Source organism: Sparus aurata, chromosome 1 (genome assembly GCF_900880675.1).
Source record: "Sparus aurata chromosome 1, fSpaAur1.1, whole genome shotgun sequence".
Lineage (NCBI taxonomy): Eukaryota > Metazoa > Chordata > Actinopteri > Spariformes > Sparidae > Sparus > Sparus aurata.
In genome coordinates, this window is record NC_044187.1 from 38,935,422 (window position 1) to 38,958,311 (window position 22,890).

The following is a 22,890-nucleotide window of genomic DNA, read 5'->3' on the forward strand; positions in this document are numbered from 1 at the left end:
AGGGAGAGAGGGAGAGAGGGAGAGAGAGAGGGAGAGCTGCCTCATCAGAACTCCACCATGCACGTAGATGAGACGTGACAGTAGAGCGTCTTGAACCTTTGTGAGTTATAAATACATTACCATAACTTCCTTGTGGGGGCTAACAAGTCGCCTTCCACTTATTTAACATGTTTAAATATGAGTTATATTTCAGAAGAGCGCCCATTTGTGCTTGTTAAGCTAACTGCTTGTTAATGACAGTTAAATGTCTGTGTCGACTGTTTATCTTGCCACAAATCTTAAACTTCTTCCAGATATTGAGTTTACTGTGACTTTGCTGTTGTAAACATTGCTGTTCCTACTTACAGTCACAGTAGTCATTTCTTGGTTTTGTCACATGTTTAGATGTGCAGCCTGTATTTCTAGTTTGCACTTGCCCTCCAATAAATAGCCTGATAATAAACCAGTTTATTATTGCTTTTAAAGAATTGCAGCTGAATTGCATGTCTTCCAGTCCTCAGTATTATGATGATGTGAATAGACTCATGTTGACAATAATTTGTTGACACAAAAGAAATGTCAATTGCATATCACTCACAGCTACACAGGATACACAGCTATGTAGTTAGCTTTCTATAAGTACTTTGTTTATTAATTTTACATTAATTAATCTACATATTGTGTTATTAAGGCCTCAAAAAAAAATTTGCAGCGCGCACATACTGCCCTTTCCTGACTTTGAGCCCCTGCCCCTCTATAATCATGTGCACATCCCTGAAAGCCCAGTATATCTAGCTGTGACCAGTTTGATTACCATGTCTCTGCAACAATTTGTATGCAGCAAGGTGTGGACTAGTGTTGTGATGTAAGATACATGTAGGAAACACTGTTATAATATGAGGGTAAAGGTCTTCTGAGAAATCTTTTTGAGCTTTAACCAACTGGTGGTAAACCTGAAATTCCTAAGTAACACTAAGGATTACAGAGAAGTCGTTGCAGTTTCCTACAGCTGCCATTAGATGTTACTAAAGAGGCACAGTCAGTGGGAGCATTAAGAGTGTAACTTTTAAATCACTGTAAGTCTCATTACTTATTAGTTATTTCCCTTATCAAATGTTACATTGCATTTTATAGAGGTTACCATAGAGTATTGATATGTATAATAAAGTTTAGATGTAGGCACCATCCTTTCTTAGCATCAGGCAACTGTGACCAAAATCTAACTGAAATGTGTTTGACTGACAGCAGAGCTACTGGCTCCTTAGTTTCCCTTCATGCAGCTCTCTTATACAATTTTACAGAGCCAGTCCGTACTACAGAATAAACCTCAAACCCACCCATATCATAGACATGGAGGTCACTTCCTCTGTGCTCTGTTACTTTGTGAGGCATTGTAAAAATGATGACAGCTGTTATGTCACTTGAAATCAAAGATGTCTGTATACAGTATATTGATACAACAGCAAGATTTTCAATTATCTCTTGGCCTGTGTGGAGTTCACTGGATAGACAAACAAGAACACAACAGTGTTGCCTCAACAATATAGACAATGATGATGTGCTGATTCCAAACATGTCTCTATAAAAGCAAACAATTGGAAAATCAAACAGTACATGTGGTGGCATTACCTGAAATGAGCAGGTAGGGAACCTCTTGTGTTCCACATCAAGCCTCTGACTGGAGCTTTATGACACCCAGCACATTAATACATGCGTCCTGTGTGTAGTCCCATATACGAACAGTGCTGTACAGACAGACACACATGGAATATTTTTTGAATTCATTTGAAATGATGACTTCAAGGACTAATGCATGAAATTTGGAACATATAATCTGCAGGTGTATTATACCAGCTACAAGGAACTTTCATTTGTTGTTTATTCTGGCAGCCCCTGTGGAAAAAGGTGGTATGAGCCCTGCACCTTATTCTCCTGCAACTTATGTTCCACTTACCTCAGCATTTTATCGTATTTACCTCAGCATTTTATCTAGTTTTATAAACTCTTACGCATTTTATTGTATATAGTATTTTATTATTTATTGCATATTGTATATAGTCCTTTATTGCTGCTTATTGTTTCTATCTTTGCCCTTATATTTTGATTGTACTTGCTGCTATGATGACCTCAGGGATTACTATAGTTATCTATATATCTATCTATGAGCACCACCACCTCCTATCATAATGGTCTTGATCTAGCTAGCATGTGCATATGTTGTCCTCAAAAAACTCAAACACTGATTTACAGTAGCAATGAAAAGAGACTTAGGATCTTTCTCATTGTGAAATTTTCCAGACTCACTGCAGATTTCCATTCCATTAAGTCTTTGAGAAGACATACATTACATGCTTCATAATTGCCAATAAATTCCTACAGGCTGTTAAAACACAATGTCTATATTCTGTAATTCACACATTTTTTTGTATATGCATTATGTTTAATATTTGTATTTGCACCAAAGCAGGATGTCCATCTCATCTTGACCAGCCTGCATTGCTCTAGCCCTCTGTGTCTGAACTCACCCATCATCTGATCCAGAACAGAGTATCCCCTCTCTGAGTGGAGACCAGCGAACATGGAATACTTTAGCTAAGTGCCCAGTGAAGACCTTCAGAGGCTGATCAGAGCTGGTGGCCAGGTAGTACACACGGACATTCTTATCCTCACAGCCTGTCGCGATCATATCCCTACAGGGAGCGAGAAAGGCAGGAGGTTATGTATAAAACCGTGGCCATGTGTAAGCAACTACCAGATCACAAAACACTTTATTTTGACACTATTAATCCGCTTGACAGAACAATAGTTAAAAAGGTCTGCCAGTCGTACCCAGCTGCAGCATGAGGTGACCTTCTAATGCATAGTGTCAACCCCACTGAGAAATATGGCCGATGTATTGAGGTCTTACTTGTTGTTCTGGCTCCAGTCACATCCAAATACAGCAGCAGGATGTTTGTACTTGTGGAGAATTTTACCATCAATGGTCCGGATGATACTGTTGTCAGTACAATAAAAAAAAAAATTTAAATGCAAGACTCTCTATGAAAAACACATATTATGCTTTCCTTTATAATAGAACAAACTCTTGTCAGAAAAGTAGAGAAGATGAGAACTTACCAGAATCCATCTCCACTACAGGTAGCAATCCTCTTAGAATCTTTATGGCTCCATGATATACAGAATATACCATTCTTACCATGCTGGTGATGACAGAGAGGTGTACATTTTTAGAGGAACAGGTCACCCAAACATTTTGAGAATCATCTCCTCCCCCTCTTGCAAATGGAAAGTCAGGTGAAGTTTCATAGTCCACAACACATTATTGGAGAAACACTTAAAGGCCCTGTTTCTCTAATCGGTATGAAAACAACACTTTGATTCTTTTAAATTGACAGTACAAAAAACATGGTGACAACAGCTACATTTTAACTAATACTCCGATTGAGCTCAGTGCTACACTGGTGATTTTCACACAGATTCTGCATTAGAGAGAGTTTGGACTGATGGTCAAAGTAACCTCATTAAAGCGAGTGATGATCTTTCCTTTCCTGACATCCCAGATGAACGCTCCATTACGAGACGTCGCCCCTGCAATGCAGTTCAGGTCTCCTTTAAACACACACCGACAGACAGGTCATCAAGTTTCACATGATGATACAAATCAGTGAGATGTTGTTGCTGGGATGGGGCACATTTTGAACAATGCACCTGACCAGGCTGTGTCACAATAAAGCATGTTTAAAGCATTTTCAAGCGTTTCCAGCACCTTAGGAGGAATTACAATGCATTTTGTAATGTAAACCTGCATTTTGAATTCTAAAAATATCCTAAATATACATCGGTCATTTTTTGGACAGCCCCCTAAAAGTTCTCTTGTCTCAGTTTTCTTTCCCTAGCTGTTACAGAAACGAAGGGGGGCGTGAGGCTGGGTCAGTCTGCTGGTTGCATTTATTTGCTTTTTTATTTCTTTATTTAATATTTGAACTGTTCAGTCAAGTAGTGACTTGTCATGAAAATAATGCATTTACAATTTTTAAGCAGTTTCAAGTACTTTATCAGAAATCCAAGCACTTTTCAGACCTTGAAAACACCACATTAAAATTAAGTATTTCAAGGTTTTCCAGCACCAGTATGAAGCCTGAGTACTTGTCTTTAGTGGGCTGGGGTGTTAAGGCTGCATTCATGGTTGTAATGCATGTGAGTCATTCCACAATTCTTGGTTGCAAAGGTTTCACACGCCATTTTTTGCATGTGCTGTATGCTTGCATGAGCTTGTGTGTGTGGATGTGTGGAGTGAATGTACCTGGAGCCCAGGACAGGGAGTATACCACTCCTTCATTACCAGGGGAGGTGTAAACAGCTGTTAGTGTGTTTGTGTCCCAGATTTTGATGGTTCCATCAAAACTAGCAGTGGCCAGCAGGTTGGGATCATCTGGCTTAAATTTACAGTCGAATATAGTCTCTACATGACCCTGGAAACAAGATGAAAACACAGAAAGACATTCCTGAAATCACAAGTTAAGTTAACACAAAGCAGGGTATGTTCTGTTATTGGTTTGTCCATTCAGTCATGTGAGAGCATGTGCTGACTTTACAAAGGATATTATAGAATACCAAGTCTCGTAGAAAGTCCCACTTTTTGGCACCCATGTCATAGAGCCCCACCCCTCCATCCATGAAACAGCACACAGCTTGGCCAGGAGGCAGAGAGAAGGTTCGATTCTGTGACAGGGTTGGGGGAGGTACTGCCTCACTGGTGGAACTAGTGTGCTGACTTTTACTGGGAGAACAGGAACTCTGTGCTGTAGAGAGAACAAATATTCTAGAAATCTTAAAGGAGAGAATCCTTACATTTCTTAACAGCCAGTCTCAAGCTTATTTCAGGTACAGAGTGATGCTGAGCTCTTTAAATGAAGACAAATACTACTGGTCTCACACAGCTTACATTCAAGAAGAAAAAACACAAGCATATTCAAATTTCTTCTGGAATGTTCTGGAGGCTGACGCACACACACACACACACACACAAACACTCACACACGAGTAAAAGTAAAGATATAGTGTCAAAAAATAAATGCATCAAATTAATAAATGAAGAATGTATTTATTTGGCTCTATCTGCAGTGAAACTAGCAACTAAAGTTTCCCTCCAAAATGTGGTGGAATGAAAGTAGAAAGGAGCAGAAAATGGATAAATACTCAGATAAAGTCAAAATTGTAATTGATTGTAAAAATAAAGAACTTGAAGGAATGTACTTTGAATGTACACAAGCGCTTGTTGTTAAGATGCACAAATCTGGAGATGTGGATGTTGTGTAAATCATCTTGGTTTTACCTTTCTTGGCAAGAGGGGAGTTAAAGACATGCAAAGCATGAAATCCAGTCTTTTTCAGTTTAAAGCTGTCCAAAGGAGTGGAACGAGACACATTCCACACCCTCAACACTCCAACCTGGGAGTCTGACAGACAGACAAACACAAATAACTGAAAACACATCAAGGTCTCTTCCATAATGCAAATGTCATGAATATTTTTCTTGGTCATTAAAACTTTTCCTCTCAAAACGCATGGGTGGTATTACTATGAACTCCATGTGCTATCTTAAAACACAATATATTATTTTTGCTGCTAGGGTCTCCTGGTCAAATCAGTACAAAAGACATCTGATGAATGTTGTGTGGGGAGCACCAAGCAGAGCTAGAAATACGCCTTTTTGGGGCAAATATGTCACAGTGCAACTGTGGCAGTCTGGTTGATTTTCTGTTTTCTGAGTTCAGCTCTCCTTATATGCGTTTCCCCCCTCCTTTCTCCCTCACCTGCTCCTTCCCTGTGCGTGTGTCTGTGGGCGTGGCAGCAGCAGCAGAGTAGCACGTCTGTATTGGATCAACTCATCACCCTCCGGCTTTATGCACCTGGTCTCCCCACCACTTCGGCGCTATCATTACATCCCATACTGTGACTTCAGATCGTCGCTCTTTAGTGTTTTCTTGACACTGAGTATTTTGTGTTTTTAATATTTTTGCCAGTTGTGCTAACACACTCTCCAGCGCCTGTCTGCTCTGCTTGCTGCTCGCCTGCTCTCCTGAGTTTCTCCGAGCCGGCTCCAGTCAACCTCGCCTGTCTGCCTGCCTGTCTGTCTGCATTCCTGCCTGCCTGTCTGTCTCTTTTCTCACTACTTTCTGTCTTCGTTCTCTGCATTTGGGTCCTAACAAAACCCCCACCATAACAGAATAAACACATACACAAGTAACGCCAATTAACACAGATGATCTCGTGGTCAAACTGGCATGAGAAATGCCACGCTTTTAGTGAACACATTATTAAACAACCACCACTGCCAGTGAAAATCTATTGATGTGCCTCAGGCAGGAATGTGCAGACAAGTTAGTGTTTTAAAGTTTTCTCCACGTTATGTGTAGTCTCATTCTCTGACTCACTTCAACACTCGTACTCTGACTCTCTGAGTCTTACGCATTACCTTAAGTCAACTTGTGGATTTCTCTGGTTTTAACATTTTCGGACACATCTGGAATAATTTGAGAAGACAACTCAACACAGTATAGAACAAAGGTAGAGTTGTTTTTGCCATTTTAATGCATAAATCTTACATGGTCATATGATACAAAGTATTGTGGTTTTAGGTTGCCAAATGTACTCTTTAATATGTCAGTTAGGATCCATCTATACACAGAGGGCATTGTGGCAGCCATATGTCTCACATACCAGCAGGTCCAACCTGTAGTGTTAAACATATGATGATCACACATCCCCCACAGAATAGACACAGTCTTTACCTCCGGTGATGAACATGCCTGGTGCAGAGGGTACCCAGGCCAGACACTGAACTGATGCAGCAGCTGAGGGGAAGCAGAAGGACGTGATACAAGCCAAGGCCTCGCTGTCCACCAGCCTGATACCATTATGGAGATTAGAGACTGTGAGAGAGAGTTCATCATTTAGTTATTATAGTCACACAGACTGTTAGAACCCGCAACTGAATGAGTTACACGAATAGACAGGATTCACTGTTTTGAATGCTAGCATGTTATTTTATGGTACTAATTCTCAGCACACACTAACAACTGCTGTAGTACAACACATTAAGCCTCTCTATTCATCTATTTTGTGTGTCTTATTGCCTTATGTCTTGTTTTCATTTCAAATGTGTTTTTTCCAGGATAAATTTGTCTACCCTGTTAACATATATTTAACATATTTCTGATTCTGATATGTAAGTGGCACATGTTCTACATTTCTAAAGAATCTTAAGATTTTTATTGTGTATATCTGTTTACATTTTGGTGAACCATAGAAAGTAAGGCAGCACTGGCAGATTCCATTTACAGTTGGTAGTGAAATTACTGATTTACAGAAGACAATAATTCATTAAGGTTTCAAGGTTCTTCCTTAAGGGCAGGAGAATAACTCATCAATGGATCTAATTTGGGACAAAAAAAGAAGTGCAACTATGACATGCGAATGCAGCATGTGGTGGCTGTCGGGGACTTAAAGTTTCCTGAAGGAGTGGTGGCTACCGTGCTTTCTGTTGTCACCAGCAAAGTTCATCTCAAAGGAACGGGGACAAAGGGTTTTTTTTTTTGTCTTTGTCGTTTACTGTTGTACCAGCATTTACTGTACGTCAGAATGGTGAAAGTGGTATTTCAGGACAGTTTGGAAACAGTTGAGTCTGAGCCCTGACCTTTGATATTGAAAGAACTTTCTCATATCTTGTCTGTGAGATTTTTACATGATATCTATTTCTGAACATATACAGCTGGAAAGAATTACTGGCAACAGGCTGTGAGATGTAGGATAAATAGTTTGTCCAACCTAATAAATAGTCTGTTGACAAAAGGTCCCACTCCAGAGCACTGACTGGGTCCTCTTCATCCGTCCCCTCTAATGACTCTGGACGCAGCACATGCTTTTGGCTTTTGCTCCCTAAATAAGACAGGACAGGCAGATTCATGAAGATATGTGTGTGTACATGCTTACATAACCTGAAGAGAGAAGTAGTGACATGAATTTTATAGTTAGGAGTTTATGCTGCCCGGAAATGACTGTTATTCCAAAAACGTACAAGTAAGAATGTGTTTGAATTATATAGAATTGAATGAGTTGAGGAAAAAATCCACACCTGGCTGGAAAATAGACAAACTTCCATCAGTGTGTCCAAACACCAGTTTGCCCTTTTTGGTGGGGTGCCATCTGAATAGACAGATATCAGATAGGAAGGAGTGTGCTTCTTTATGCACTGTGACCCCGGGGTCGGGACCTCCATAGACCCAGATGTACAGTGGACCACGCTGGGAGACAAACGCCACCCCGTCAGCTGAGTTCCAGCACCAACTGACTGACGTGGGGACGCCTGAAAGAGAAGAGGAGACGCTGTAATACTCGACAGGAGGTGAGGACATTACAATAATCTAACCTAAACCACTCCAGTGTGCCAATAAAACCTGGCGTAGATCATCCATCGACCTTTAGTATTGTCCAGTCTTGCTACAGCCTTTTGTTCTGCTACGTTCCATACGATGAGCAGGTTATCAGCAGAGGCTGACGCAAACAGATCAGGGTTGTCAGGACACCAGCTGATGGCTGTAATGGTCTTCTTGTGTTCTGACATGATGGATCTCAACTTAAATTCATTATACTGCTGGTCCAACTACAACAAAGAGACAGAGAAAGTGACAAGCAACTTAACAAAGGAAGATCAACGGCTCTGATTTGGTCCTGTGATTTTATGAAACCTCTCAGCAGTTATTACAAAGATTGCAGCATAATATCTGTGGGGTCTCTAGTCTATCAAAACATAACAGAACATGTGTGCCAAGTGTTTTATGGGCAGGGCTGGCCGGGGACAGGGACACACATACCAGCTGTGCATGCTGTTGCTTGCTAGTTTACAGTACTGTACACGAGAATAAAGTCTGTTTGGGGCAGGTAAACATTTGCACAAGTAATCTAAGGTAAATAATCACCTTACTAGTGGAGATCACACTCTTAAACAACCACCATTGCCAAAGAATATCTATCTACTTGATGTTTGCAGACTTGGTTATGTTTTAAAGTCTGCATATTTAGGAGCAGTTGTGGCTCAGGATGTAGAGCGGGTCGTCCAGTGATCAGAGTTTCACTCGCTCGACTCCCCGGCTTCCCTGGCTGCACACAAAAGTATCCCTGAGCAGGATACAAATTGCCGCTGATGAGCAGCACCTTGCATGGAAGCTGTGAAAGTGTGAATTTCTCTGGGTCTGGGTTGTTTTTAGACATCTTTATCCAGAATAGTTTGTTATTTATATCAAAGTATTTTAGTTCGGTGATTCAGTTCTGTCCTGAACTGTGGACACTACAAACAAAAGGACTAAACCAAGAAAACAATTACATGGAACTAAAAGGTTCCAGTGCACTATGTGTTAAAGTTTTTGAAATTCTGCTTGAAGATTGGGGTTCATCACATTGTTACATGAATACATTGTGTGAGGTTTACAGTATCCAGAAAACATGTATCTTGTTGTTACTGCTGGCACACAATGTACAAGTACACATACACGGAGTTTACCTGGTAGATGTATATAGCCAAAGTAGCACAGTAGGCGAAGCGGTCTCCACTAGCAGCACACACATCTTTATTCCAGGGCTGACAGCCTGCTGCAAGCAAGCCCACCTGCTTCACCTTGGCCATCCTCACCTAGAGACACACAAGCACATTCATCAATTTACATTTTAAAAAAATATCATTTAGCATTTCTTCTGTCTTTATTTATTATTTTGTTTTATGTTTAGTATGTAGCTATGTATTTGTAGACAAGCAAGTGTTGATTTTAGAACGTTGACTTAACTTACAACTTACTACTCTCTGAACACTTCATGAATGAAATATACTTTTAAACAGTATCTTCAGATCATTTGTCAGCTGAGACACTATTGGCTGTGTTTTGTATTAGGGATTGACCGACGTGGCGTTTTCTGGATTATTAGACATCAGAGAGACTGAAAACTGATATTTGGGACCGATATTCTTTTGCTCTTCAAATGAAAATTGTGTGTCAAAATTTAGAACAACCAGTGATGTAATAAACCTAAGTACAATTCAAGTTCTGTTCTCAAGCAAATTTTCATGTAGTTTACTTGAGTACTTCAATTCCCTGCTATTTTAGACTTCCTCTCCACTATATTTATTTGATACATTTAGTTAGTAGTTACTTTACAGATTCAGATTATTCACTGTTTGTAGGCTAGTAATTGTGACATGTTACCATTCAGTTAGTGTTGTGGTTGGAACATTGTGTGAGAGGAAGCTGCATCAGAGCAGCACAAGTAGTACATTTTTAAATCAGTTTATTCAATCTTACCAGCCACCCAAGTCAACCAAATGGGGGGCAGTATTTCCCCCTAACTAAAGGTAAACCCTTTTTGCCATTTATCTTATATATTCAATTGTGATATAAATTCAATGCATGTTGTTAATATTGTTAAGACTGAAATAATGACCACTGTGTTTATGTATCCATACAGTATATTCACTATTGCTTAATTTCAATGGTCTGTAACTGCCACAGGAAGTTGGATCCTTCTCCTTCTTGAGAAAAAGCGCTATTTTTGAAAGAAAAAGTATAACTAAGTCTTCCAAGGACAGACAATGCCATTGTGCAACATAAAGTCATAGAATGTCTTTGACATAACCGACTGTGGGGATCACCCGATCCGGTTACAGGGACCCAATTTAAACTTAAATTTAAATCCCCCCCCAAAAATAAGCAAATGTTTATCCAAGAATGGGAAGTCGCTCAATAATTTGTTAGCAAACTTGGCTTCATCAAAATTGAAGCATAAACATCCACCAACAAAACCTTCATTTGCATTGGCGTACCAGATATAATAAGGTCCCTCCGATTATATCAGCAATAACATTGAGGAACATTGAAAATGGCGGGGGGAGGAATCAAAATGGCAACCCCTTATTATCTTTTTTTCGTAGAGACCAGCAACTCCAACTTCAAAGCCCCTATATCAACTGTAAGCTCTGCCTACAGAGAGGGGGACTGAGCAATAGTACTGAGAGACGTCTCTGGGGAGGCCCTGGTTAAGGCTTGTTCGTTTGTGATTGAGTTGTAGTGCGGCCTTTGCTGCTCTTCCCAGAAATTCCTACTTAATACAACGATGAACGGAATCAATAAAAACAATATGAAGCATGATACGGCTAAAAATAGAGTCAAATATGTAGAATAGTCATTTTAATCAAGGTTAGCAAGAGCCCCCAAACTCCTATCCTACTCCATTACTGGCTTAACAGCACCCCACCATTTAATCTGCAGTCTGACAGAAAAATCCCTGAGCAATAGTGGGAAAATGCTGAATATCGGCCCTGATATAGGTGTTAGGTGTTGTGCAGTTCAGTGCAACACCAACCGCACTAATCCAAATTAAATCAATACCTCCCTAAACATTATTTATCATCAATTATGGATTGAATTACAGTGTACAGATCTGTTACTACCGGATTAACACTCACACATATTAACATACCACCCAGACCCACAGGCTGAAGAGGATAATATGATTAAATAGAGAGAGGCATGTAGAAAGGATTAATTGAATCTCTGCCATGATTGGCTAACACTGCTGTTCACTCGCTAAATGAATACTGTTACTGTGAGGAACTGAGTAGTGACTGAGCACACAGTATGTCTAAGTGTTGGTACTGTAATCGTTGTAGCAGCTGCACATCCTCAAAACAATAGTCCTAAAAAGGACCCTGTAGAAAACCTGTATTCTTTTGTTTCAGTTAGCTAATCCTGGTGTTCTTTAAACCAAAATAACCCAAAAGGATCTTTAGCTTCATTAAACCAACTCATTGTTCCTGCTAGGTATTTCTGTAAGATGCTCTGAGAGATGTTAATAGATTTATGGGCATCTCTGACCCATCCAAAGGGATGAAGAGTGTCCTAAGTCTACGAACCAGCACAAAGAACCGGGGCCTCTGTGTGGTACTTAGCATATCGCTGTAGTAGATTCCATGTCAGTTTTTAGGCTTTCATTGAAAGGCTTTTTGATACAAACTGACTGATTATCTCTAAAGGGCTCGTTCGCCCAAACAGAGAAACAGGGGAGCGGGGATTTTCAATCAAAGGTTATCTTCAAAAAGGTATTGACCAGTTAGGCTGTAACCTCTTCCTGTTAGATGCAAATGGACTGATTTACATATAAATTTCTCCCTAACCCTCTCTTTATGATCAAATAATGGTGCGACCAACTAAACAGTAATGATGTGCAATTTTCACAGTAATGACTACACAGCACTTTGATCGAGTAATGTTATGCTACAAGTGGACTTCACTGGGCATCCAATTTACATTTTTCTTGTAGCCTTTGAACCAAGATGAGGGTTAACTTCCTCTAATTTCACAATGTGCCACATCTTGATTTTTTCATTTATTTTGCCTGCTTCTTGTAGCATCTGGATGTAGATCTTCTTTCAAGAGAATTTATGAGGCTGAAGAGATGTCTCACACAGGAGTGTTAGCTTGATGACAACACATGCATTATTGTTCCTACTTTTAAAGCTTTAACGAACAGTCACCACTTGATTTGAAGGTGAAAGGCAGAATTAAACAACAACCACAGTGATTAAATCCATTGAAAAATGTTGACTCATACTTGTGTTTGCTTCAGAGTGTACATTAAACTGGCAAAAGACAATTTTTTGCAACAACTTATCATTCTGAAGTTAATGCTGATGTCACACTGTAATGGCTGTAGAAAATGACACCATCAGGTGAGGTTAATAAGATTATGATGGTTACATGTTTTGGTATAGTGCGGGGGTTGCAAATACAGTTGGGTGCTGTGTAGTAGCGGTCACAAGAGTCTAAGAATTGAACATTGCGTCAGAGGAAGCTGCATCAGAACCAAAGTAGAATACTTCAAATTGGGTTATTTTAACAGCAGTCTGATAGAAAAATCACGGATAGCGATATTTCGAAAAATGCCGCAAGTCTGCCTAGGTCAATGATCTACCAGTTCAAGCGCTACCAACATTAACAATGACGCCGTTTCTGCAGTCCAGTTAGCCTGCATTGTAACAACAGTACGACCCTGGTCCTGGCTCACCTAGCCTTGGTTAATATTATCACACCAGTGACCTGCCTTGCCTTGACATGTCAAGATGTCTGTCCTGAGAAAGGTCGGTTAAAGCTAAATGTGTTCCCAGGAAAACAATCAGGACTTCCTCTTTAAAAGGAAATATTCCCTGTACAATAGATTAGCCCACAGTCACCCGGTATACAGGCGGTATGTTGCTAGTTTCAAATAATTGAGCTGTCCCTTAAAAGTGTAGAGCCGAACAATGGGGCTGTCCAGCTCCTTCAACATGGCCGGTCATCGTTAGACTCGGGTCCTCTCCTCGGGCAGTGGCTCGTTCAGCTCGGTTTGGGTCATTTGCAGGTGAGATCGCTGTCGAAGGTAACACACAAAGTCTAAAACCTGACTGACACGTTGAAGTTGTGTTACAGGTCTTTAGCAAACCTGCACTTCACCAGCACTTATTTGATTTCTTGGAGCTCATAAAGGACCGGTTTTAACCCGGACGACAGACATATTTTTCACATGCAAATCACTAAGACTGTGGCGTTTGTGTGGACAACAGAAGACCAAGCAAGAACCAGCCATTGACAAAAGATATACCTGATTTTACACATAAAGATATAAGCTAGCCTAAAATAACTGCTCGCCTGGTGTCCTGTTAAATAAATGGGCTAATCCTGACTGTAACCTGCTAGCTGTGTCAACCCCAGATCGTGCCACCACCCGCCGCTGGACGCGTTATTTCTCTCCGTCCCCTCTTGTGTCTCGCTGGTATGTAGACGGCATCAACAGGTTTCAGCTGCATGAACTAATCCGTGTGCAGACTGTCTGTTTTTGAGACACTTGAGTGTCGCGGATCCGTCGGAATACCAATGAGCGACAGGTCGCTGATACCGACATTAGCGGGATTCACACGTATGCCTTGTGTGTGCTATTGCTGTTGAGTCGTGTTAATGTTACAGCGTAAAAGGCATGGCGTGTCTGTGCTTTTTCCTCTTACCGTCAGTGGTCAGTTGGCTCGTGTTCAACGGACAGCTCCCGGGTGCTGAAATGCTCCCAGTTTAGTGTCGCCCCGCGTGAGATGGGACGGAACGGCGGCAGTGATTGGTCCGTGGGAATAATCATTGTGATCAGCCATTGGCCATGCAAGATGTCAGTAGGACGGTTTATGCGTAAATTCAGGTAGTGTAAGCGAGAAGCTCCTTACTGTTTAGTGTGGTGCTGAGTGTGATGATCCAGGGTTCACATAATGCACGAGAACAATCTGCTGCTCAGCGCCAGCTAAACCAAGGAGAACCGAAGTAAAAGAAGGGATGTCTGAGATGTCTCTGAGGCTCCTGAACTCATCCTCAAAAATCTATTTTCTAAAATAAATGCAGTGCGGGTATAGGCGGCTGTGGCTCGGGGTTTGGAGTCAGCGTTTTGTTATCAGAAGGTCGCTGGTTCGATTTTCCTGGTTTACAATGTTGAAATTCCCTTAGGTACATTACTTTACCCTAAACTATTCCTGATGCTGGTCGGCACCTTGCATGGCAGCCACTGCCATCAGTGTAAGTATGAATTACTGTAAGTCGCTTTGGACAACAGCGTCTGCCGAATGCCTTAAAATAAAAACGTAAAGCACAAAAGACAGACTCAAACATTGTTTTCGTTTTTGTTTTACCACGTGATTGACATAATATTAACTCCATACCTTGTATTTGCCTCAATACACTTAAGTGTTGTGTGTTGTGTGGAGTTTTATGTAAAAAAAAAAAACAACAACCAAAAAAAAAGCAGAAGGGTTGTTGTAATTGAGTGTAATGTCACTAAAACACACACACACAGCCTATCCCTGAGGTCTAAGAAATGTGAAAAGAGAATTTCCTTCCTTGTGTTTATGGAGCCATTTTAAAGGATGTATCTTGGTTAATGCAGTTTAACTATGCTGCCTGTCACAACCTGGCAATTGAAATGGTGTGACACCATAGACCATATTCACACTTTGGCCATTTTCCTCTGAGGACATTAGGTTTGGGGTGGCTGTAGCTCAGCAGGTAGAGCAGGTTGGCTAGTGATCGGAAGGTCGCTGGTTCAAATCCCAGCTCCGGGCTGAGCTGAGCTGTTGAAGTGTCCTTGAGCAAGATACTGAACCTCAAATTGCTCCTGATGTGCAGTTGACATGACAGCCTCTGCCATCAGTGAGGGCCCTGCGATAAGCTGGCGACTTGTCCAGGGTGTACCCTGCCCTCGGCCACAGAGAGCTGGGATTGGCTCCCGCAAAAAATCCCGTGGCTCCATAAAAGGGATAAAGTGGTTACAGACAATGGATGGATGGATGGACATTAGGGTGGTTCCAAGTCTAATAAGCATAGGCAGTCAGACAAAATGTTAGCATTTCATGCTTCCTGATGGATCAGCAACTAAAAAGGCAATAGATAGCATATTTGATAACCCACTACCTTGCATTAAGCAATTAGTTAAACATTAAACAACCCAGGTAAACATTAACGTTGATAATTTCACATGAGAGATGAGAAAAGCGTAAAATATCATTACACATTATTACACATGATAGCTAGGAGGTGGTTTAATTCTGACATTAGCTAATTGGTTAGCCTAAAAAACATGTTTTATCTCGAACTATGGCCGTGCGTCCCTCCAGATTGTCACTATCAATCCATCCTTGAGGCTAGCTAAAGTAAAACCACCAGTTATGACTCCTTTTAGAGAGGTACTTATGTTATAGTCAGTGGACGATTTGAGGAGGGACGCTATGCAGTACCCCGTTTCAGCAAAATAACTCTAAAATGCATCCCCCTAGTTAACCTGCCACCCCCCCTCTCAATCTCCTAGTAGCAGATAGAGTGCGGGGACAGTTGAAAATTATGTAAGTCTAGTCTGCCTGACTCAAAGATGATCTATGGCCCCAACCATGGCTTTGAAACCAAAAGAAGCAAACAACTCGATTGGATTTTAACAGTTTTATAGTTAAGTGTTGAGCTGATTAACCAAAAACAACAGTCTCATGATTTAATTGTGAAGACAGCTATTCAGTATTTAGCAGTGCAGTCAGAATACAGTATTTCAACCCCTTTTTAATTTGAATGATCATCTTTAATGATGTAAAACTGAAAAAATGATGTAGAAATTAGTGTGTTAAATCTTAAAAATGTCTTGAAACAAGAGAGGTCTGCCGACATCAGGCCTATCTGGGTCATGATATAATGACATCTGACAGCAGTCATTAGGTAATTAGCAAATGTGTCACAATCTTTTTCTTGTAGTTAAACATGGCCTGTGTCCAAGGAAATTTTACTATGACCAACAACAGAAAAACACATAAAAAGAACAGACTACACATCTCCATTTGGGAACAACTGAGATATGGTATGTTTTCTAATTAGTACTTAGTTTTTACACTTTGAAATGCTTGCTTTGGTAATAAGTACATTTGCCAATAAAGCAATTTGAATTGAATTGAATTGAACTGGATATATAAATTGTGGAGCCTGTGTTTAGCTCTATTCTGCATTATACATACTGACCAATATGTCCTAATATTTTGTAGTATAGTCAGTACCACAGGGCAGCTGTTACCAAGTATTTTGCATAAACAAGGTACAGCTCCTCAGTTCAACATAATTTGAGCCAGAAGACCAACTTTTTGCATGTCCTGCGGTGCTTGACTGCCTGTTAACATGCTAAGCAACACACCTTTCATTTTTTTGACATATAAGAGGTTTAGTGAACAAAAAGGTACAACTGGACACAACACAACTATATCCCTATATGACTGGGTGCAAAATAACCACGGACCATGCCTTTTTATCCATAACACATGTCCTACATTTTCTTTTTGCAAATCTTAAACGGACACTTACCTGTTAGGTGAAGAAATAAGTACAATGACATTAACATCATTATTGTACATAATAATTTTGTTATATTGTTATAACTGCCAAAGATGAAGAAAGGCAAGACATTCCATACAGTAGGTACTGTGTGACCCAACAGTAATTGTTACAGTCCACGGTGCATTTACAGTGATTTGGCTGATATTAGAAAACATTCAGGCCAGCAATATTGTGGACAGAGGAGTTGTATTTGTTTTGCGTATATTCACCTGGACAAAATATATGGATTATGAATGAGACATCAATTTTGGACATCTGAATCCATTTTCTGATTAATTTTTACCTAGTCTGATCATTAAGTGCATATATTTGAAAGTGTGTTGATAATGATAAAATAAGTAACCCTATGTGACTGACTACTTAATGTAGTGGCATACACAAATGGCTATACCAAAGACTAGTTATCTAAGTTTTTAATTTTATATGCTATTATAATCCCAAATTGGGAAATCCTTTTTCCACTCACATTACTCACAGGCATGCACACACACACACACAGTGTACAGGAGATGAGTGAAGGGGCTGCCACACATGCTACGGTGCCCAACAAGCAATGTCAGGGGTCAGTGCCTTGCTCAAGGGCACCTCAGTAATGCTGTGAACTAGCATCCAACTGCCAGTCCACATCGTACTTCTTTAGTCCAAGCAGGACTTGAACCAGCAACCTTCAAGTCCCGAAGCCAAGTCCCTACGGACTGAGCTATTGCCACCCCCATAGGCATGGTACCAGTGCATTCAGAACTTCAACAATGCGCACTTTGAGCCTAACATTTGTATTGTGTCAAATGAATGTCCCACTTATTTGACCTTTAAAAAGCCACTTGGCTACCAATTAGACGTAGTTAATTTATGAAAACAATGTATTGATGTATAGCCACGTCGACTGCCTCGAACAGGAAAAAAAAAACAAAAAAAGTATTCTACTCCAAGAATTATACTCCAGTTAAGATGCCCACTAACAATTTTCTTAATGAAGAGAGCACATTCATCAATATACAAAACTTTATTACAAAATGAAAATTCGTTCTACATGAAAATTCCAAAGTTACACATTAAAATTGCTGCAAAACTCTTCAAACTACAGATAACCCCTGGTAGTAAAAATGACAGTGAAGAAACTGCACCACTAAACAGAAAACATAAGCAGTGCTTCCAGAAACAATACATTTTTAAAACTTTAACAATTTGCTGCTGTCCACTGCCTGTACAGGAATTTCATTCCGTATTATCACAGGAAATCCATATCTGGTTGCCTGTTTAGATAGCAACAAGGATCAAAGATGTAATAAACCCAAGCTCAGCCGAATAATGTTTTTCCAAAAAAAAAATAAAAAAAAAATACATATATAAACCATGGGGGACTAAGTGACAAAATAAAAACTAAATCCCTGAATTTGAAAAGGAACGTGTTGATATCTAATAGAGGCAGGCCAATGGGGACAGCAGGCTATACTGTTGGAATCATACACACACACAAAAAAAAAAAAAAAAACCCATCTGGAGTTGAACAATGCAATGCAAAATTCACATCCTTTTAACATAAACGGCTTAGTCATCATCTTCGTCATCATCATCGTCCTCATCGTCCTCCTCCTCATCGTCATCATCATCATCATCGTCGTCGTCGTCAACTGGTTCGGCTTTCTTGGCAGAGGGCCTGCCTGGGCCGCTCTTCTTACCCGCATCACTCTTTCCTGAACCGCATTTGGCTCTGTAGACAGCAACATCCTGTTGAGGAAAAGAAACTTTATGCAGCCTCTTTATGACATCACGTAGCACAGTTGGACATTAGACAATATAAACCGTTTCTCGACCTTCCCCATTAGCGTGACAGTAGTTGCAGAAAGAACGCATCGATTTTCAGATAGACTACATTGCCTTACCCTGTTGGTGCAATCCATGAATGCACAACAAGTCATACCTTGTCATATTTTTCCTTCAGTTTGGCAGCCTTGGCAGAATATGGAGCCTTGTCTTTGGGACTCTGTGTAGACCACAACTCGCCGAGCTTCTTGGCAATATCACCGATGGAGATACCAGGGTTCTCCTCCTTGATCCTGGGACGGTGGTCAGAGCAGAACACAAAGAAAGCAGATCTGGGGAGACAGGGGATGTGTTAGTTACATAAAGTAGCTTGAGGTACCAATTTTTCCAACTCTTTTTTTTGGTAAACCATCAAGACTTACGGTGGCCTTTTGGGCGCATTGGGGTCCTTCTTCTTCTTCTTGCTCTTCTCACCTTTAGGTGGGACGTATGATTTCATCTCCTGGTCATAGCGAATCTTGTCGTTCTTTGCCATGTCCTCGAACTTAACCTTCTCCTTGGGTGACATGGTCTACAAAAAACAGAAGCCATAAACTTATTGTCCTAAAGTGACAGACGGTGAGAAGACTTTCTATATCTTCATCTCAAGTTGCATTTATGGAGACATGTTATGCAAAACTCAGTCCTTGAGGGTGCCTGCACATTACATTTAGAGGTATTCACCTCCCTACAATGAAATTATAGACAGGGAAAATGATGTTGTGCTTTTGTTGGCCAACGGCCTAGCTTTACTGCTATCCATCTATCTCTACATACATACATACATATATACATACACACACGAAACCCATCCCAAAAACACAAATTCAAACGCTGTCAATAGCCTTTGACACTTTTTTTTTTTTGAGTCATGACACTGATGTCAACTTACCTTCCATCTCTCAGAGCATTTCTTAGAGAACTCCGTGAAGGCTACGGCAGCGCCAGGGTGCTTCTTCTTGTGCTCCTCGCGGCAGGTCGCCACAAAGTAAGCATAAGAGGTCATCTTGCCTCTTGGTTTTTTGGGGTCCTTTCTCATGGTTGCGATTGATCTACAAACGTTCCAAAAAAATACAATATAAATACAAATATATGTTCAACCTTTAGTTTAGCCCAACATTAATATCACTTGAAATACGTATCCGTTTTCGTCGTAGTTCTAGTGTCGCAATAACATTGCTGGGACACAAACTGGGCAAGCAGACGCCAAAGGGTGTTTTAAGGCTCTAATCGGATTTCTACTTCACCGGGACAAAAAGACTGGCCACCATTTTGTATCTTCCCGCCGAAACTAAACTGCGCCTAGCGCTTCTCCAACAAAGTAACAAAAGGCCATTACTTTGATTATATCCGATCGCTATTCTGTTTTAACTAAAGCAGAACTGACGACGATAGTGAGTTTAAACCAGGTAGCTATTCGTTTCAAACTTGTGGAAGCATGCGGGAGCTATCGTCGTGTAGCAGGCTGAGTTACGTTACCAGACCAAATGGCGTTGTAACTGCATGCTGCGCATATACCGAGACACTCGTGGGTCACTGTAACGCGATCGGAACAGACATCACGGTTTACACCATTACTGTGGACAAACTTAACTCCGACGGTTATCATCCAATCGACTTTTAAATATAGTTGTGATTTACGATTAACGACGGAATCACTAATAGGCTTTACCGGGTAATATATGCATGATTATGACATTTTGCCTTCGCCAACAAAAACGCCTATAAACACACAGTTGACTTTTACTGACAAAATCACTTAAGTACAACAGCAAATCAACCAAAACTTACCTGTTCTCAGCAACACAACTCGTCAACGACTGAATGAGGAAGAAGGCGCAACTGTTTTGTCAGTGTCTGCGAGGCCGAACTAACTTAACTACAAGGACTCTCACAACTCCTCCCCTTAGTCAGCGGATTGGTCAGATTTGAGCATTTATATTTGAATTACGGGTGCCGGAAAGACACAGCATGGTGATTGGTTGCATTAATTGCCATCAAGGCATCAAGTTTGTCTGCATGAATATTCCCCTGATTGGTTGGAGTGGGCTTTTAAACATAGGGCGCGAAAGGTCCTTTGTTTGCTCTGAGTCAAAATATGTTGATCAGTTGATGTGTGGTCGGGAATTCGTGTATGTTTGTTGTGCTTGTTGTGTAGATGAGATTGTCAGCAGCATTTTAACAACCATAGGACTCCCTTTTTTTAATTTTTCAAAAAACACAACTCAAACTGCACTTCTTTGTTCAAGTCAAAAGTCCTCATTTGTTTATTTCACAGATGACTGGCTGCTAAACTGGACAGACAAATGACAATATGACCTCCTGATGTGGGTTTTCCCTTCCACATACAACAATAATCATACATATATGCATCCAATAAGTGCAAAGTCAAACTAATTATGAGTATTAATATGAATGTGTGCATTTCTGAATATACATAACTCACAATATGTTGAAAAACAATAATCAATACTATGAAGTCCAATAATAGAATATTTGGGGGAAAATGTAGACCTTTTCATATTGAGACAGCCTATATCAAAAGACAGCAAGTTCTTAGTATTGTTTCTTTGCTGCAAATCATTGATTCAAGAGCTTGAAGATCTCTAGGCTTTGGATTGTTTCTCTGATCAAATGAAGAGGCTCTTGTAAATGGAGGAATTTCTTACTTTAGCTCACTTACATCATGGCTACAGTCATTTGTACCACAAATGAGGAAAACTGCACTCTGGATCAGCAGTGAAGTGAGTTTAGTCTCATGAGCATGGCTTAAAAACTGTATTGCCTAATTGATGTGGTGTTTTCTCCCCAAATCTGTCCTAACTGATAAATTAATCACCCAAATATAATGAATCATAAATATTAATCCATGAACAACAGCAACTGTTTTATTTATTTTTTATTTTTTCATCATTAATATGACATAATAATGCAACAACAATTAAAGTGTTCACAATTGTTGCACGCATTCTTATTTCCATTGCAATACAAATACAGATTTACAAAAACACTATAGCTCCTGTGTGTTGGTAGGGTAATAATGATTTATATCTTCTGTCCATGAATATAGACTGTGCCATGTCAGTTGTGCTGAGTGACTGGATGTGCCAGAATGTTTGAAGATGGATGTATTCCCTGGGGCTTGGCAATATGGCCTGAATATTATGACTCATGTACCTTTAGACAGGGACTTGGACGCATTTGGATGAATGCAAAAAAATCGTGTTGATTGACTCCAGGGAGGTTTTCTCCCAAGCCCAAATGTCTGTGACATAGATAACAATGAAGTGCATTGTCATTTGGCCATTATTGTTTATTACTTTCTGTTAAAAGGACAGAGCCCTCAGGTCTAAAATAAGTTTGTTTGGACACAAAGGCTGTGTCCGAAATCACCCACTCATTCCCTACTCCCTAGTCACTACATAGTGGACTATATGGGGAGCTCATCAGAAGGAAGAAAAATGCACTTTCGGACACTACTCAGGCGCTGTTAATTACGTCATTACTCTTGCACAGTTTAAACATGAGTTGAAACCTCCATGTGTTCGTCGGCAGCGCGCTGATGGTAAATATTGCTTGGTTAGTGACCATACTATACTTTGAGTGCACTATATAGGGTATAACAATTCCCACTAGACATTTGGACAGCACTACAAAATGGCGTAGTCACTATGTAGTGCACTATAAAGGGAGTAGTGGTTGCGTCAAAAATTCCATACTACACACTACATACTCAATATGTGTACTATCGTTCAACATACTTTTGAGTGAATAACAGTTGTATGCATCTTTTCCGACGCACTGTTTAGCACGGAGGTGACGCACTTCCTGAGAGCCTAACTGCTGTACCCGTGTCAACCTCACCTCTACCGGCAAACTGCAATAATAATCTTTTAATACATCTAATATAATAATCTAATAATACATCCGTGATATGCATCCAATAAGAAGCCACACAATAATAAATGCGAACCTCAGGCGAACTCATTCTGTAACTCGCAGGCATCTTCGTCGCCACATAATCATCAAATTTCCAGAAAAGGATTTTAACCTAAACTGTTGGCAGCAAGTTTATGTCCGCCATTGTCAGTTGTGTTGTTGTTGTCGTCACCGCTGCATTGCATTGT

The 22,890-nt window shown here is 40.3% G+C and overlaps 3 protein-coding genes across 3 annotated transcripts in view; all 3 read right to left on the minus strand.

Moving 5' to 3' along the window:
- Positions 1 to 14,250, minus strand: part of wdr17 (WD repeat domain 17) — a 62,101-nt gene extending 47,851 nt beyond the window's left edge. Inside the window, exons 1-7 of the mRNA XM_030428036.1 lie at positions 14,065 to 14,250; positions 9,541 to 9,669; positions 8,460 to 8,643; positions 8,116 to 8,346; positions 7,809 to 7,919; positions 6,773 to 6,913; positions 5,315 to 5,437 (exon numbers count right to left, since the gene is read on the minus strand). Coding sequence (XP_030283896.1) covers positions 5,315 to 5,437; positions 6,773 to 6,913; positions 7,809 to 7,919; positions 8,116 to 8,346; positions 8,460 to 8,643; positions 9,541 to 9,663 — 913 coding nt within the window. The 5' untranslated portion in view covers positions 9,664 to 9,669; positions 14,065 to 14,250. The remainder of the gene's footprint in view (positions 1 to 5,314; positions 5,438 to 6,772; positions 6,914 to 7,808; positions 7,920 to 8,115; positions 8,347 to 8,459; positions 8,644 to 9,540; positions 9,670 to 14,064) is intronic.
- On the minus strand, positions 1,631 to 4,847 carry LOC115594307 (WD repeat-containing protein 17-like). Its single transcript, XM_030438678.1, has 7 exons — positions 4,594 to 4,847; positions 4,283 to 4,451; positions 3,497 to 3,588; positions 3,097 to 3,179; positions 2,888 to 2,974; positions 2,505 to 2,669; positions 1,631 to 1,724 (listed from the first exon to the last, which is right to left on the minus strand). Exons 1-7 carry the CDS (start codon positions 4,654 to 4,656, stop codon positions 1,646 to 1,648), a joined length of 738 nt encoding a protein of 245 aa, XP_030294538.1. The 5' UTR covers positions 4,657 to 4,847; the 3' UTR covers positions 1,631 to 1,645.
- Positions 14,251 to 17,944: 3,694 nt separating the features above from the next.
- hmgb2a (high mobility group box 2a) lies at positions 17,945 to 20,707 on the minus strand. The gene is made up of 5 exons (XM_030436425.1): positions 20,555 to 20,707; positions 19,656 to 19,815; positions 19,147 to 19,295; positions 18,882 to 19,056; positions 17,945 to 18,688 (listed from the first exon to the last, which is right to left on the minus strand). Exons 2-5 carry the CDS (start codon positions 19,800 to 19,802, stop codon positions 18,509 to 18,511), a joined length of 651 nt encoding a protein of 216 aa, XP_030292285.1. The 5' UTR covers positions 19,803 to 19,815; positions 20,555 to 20,707; the 3' UTR covers positions 17,945 to 18,508.
- Positions 20,708 to 22,890: the final 2,183 nt, after the last annotated feature.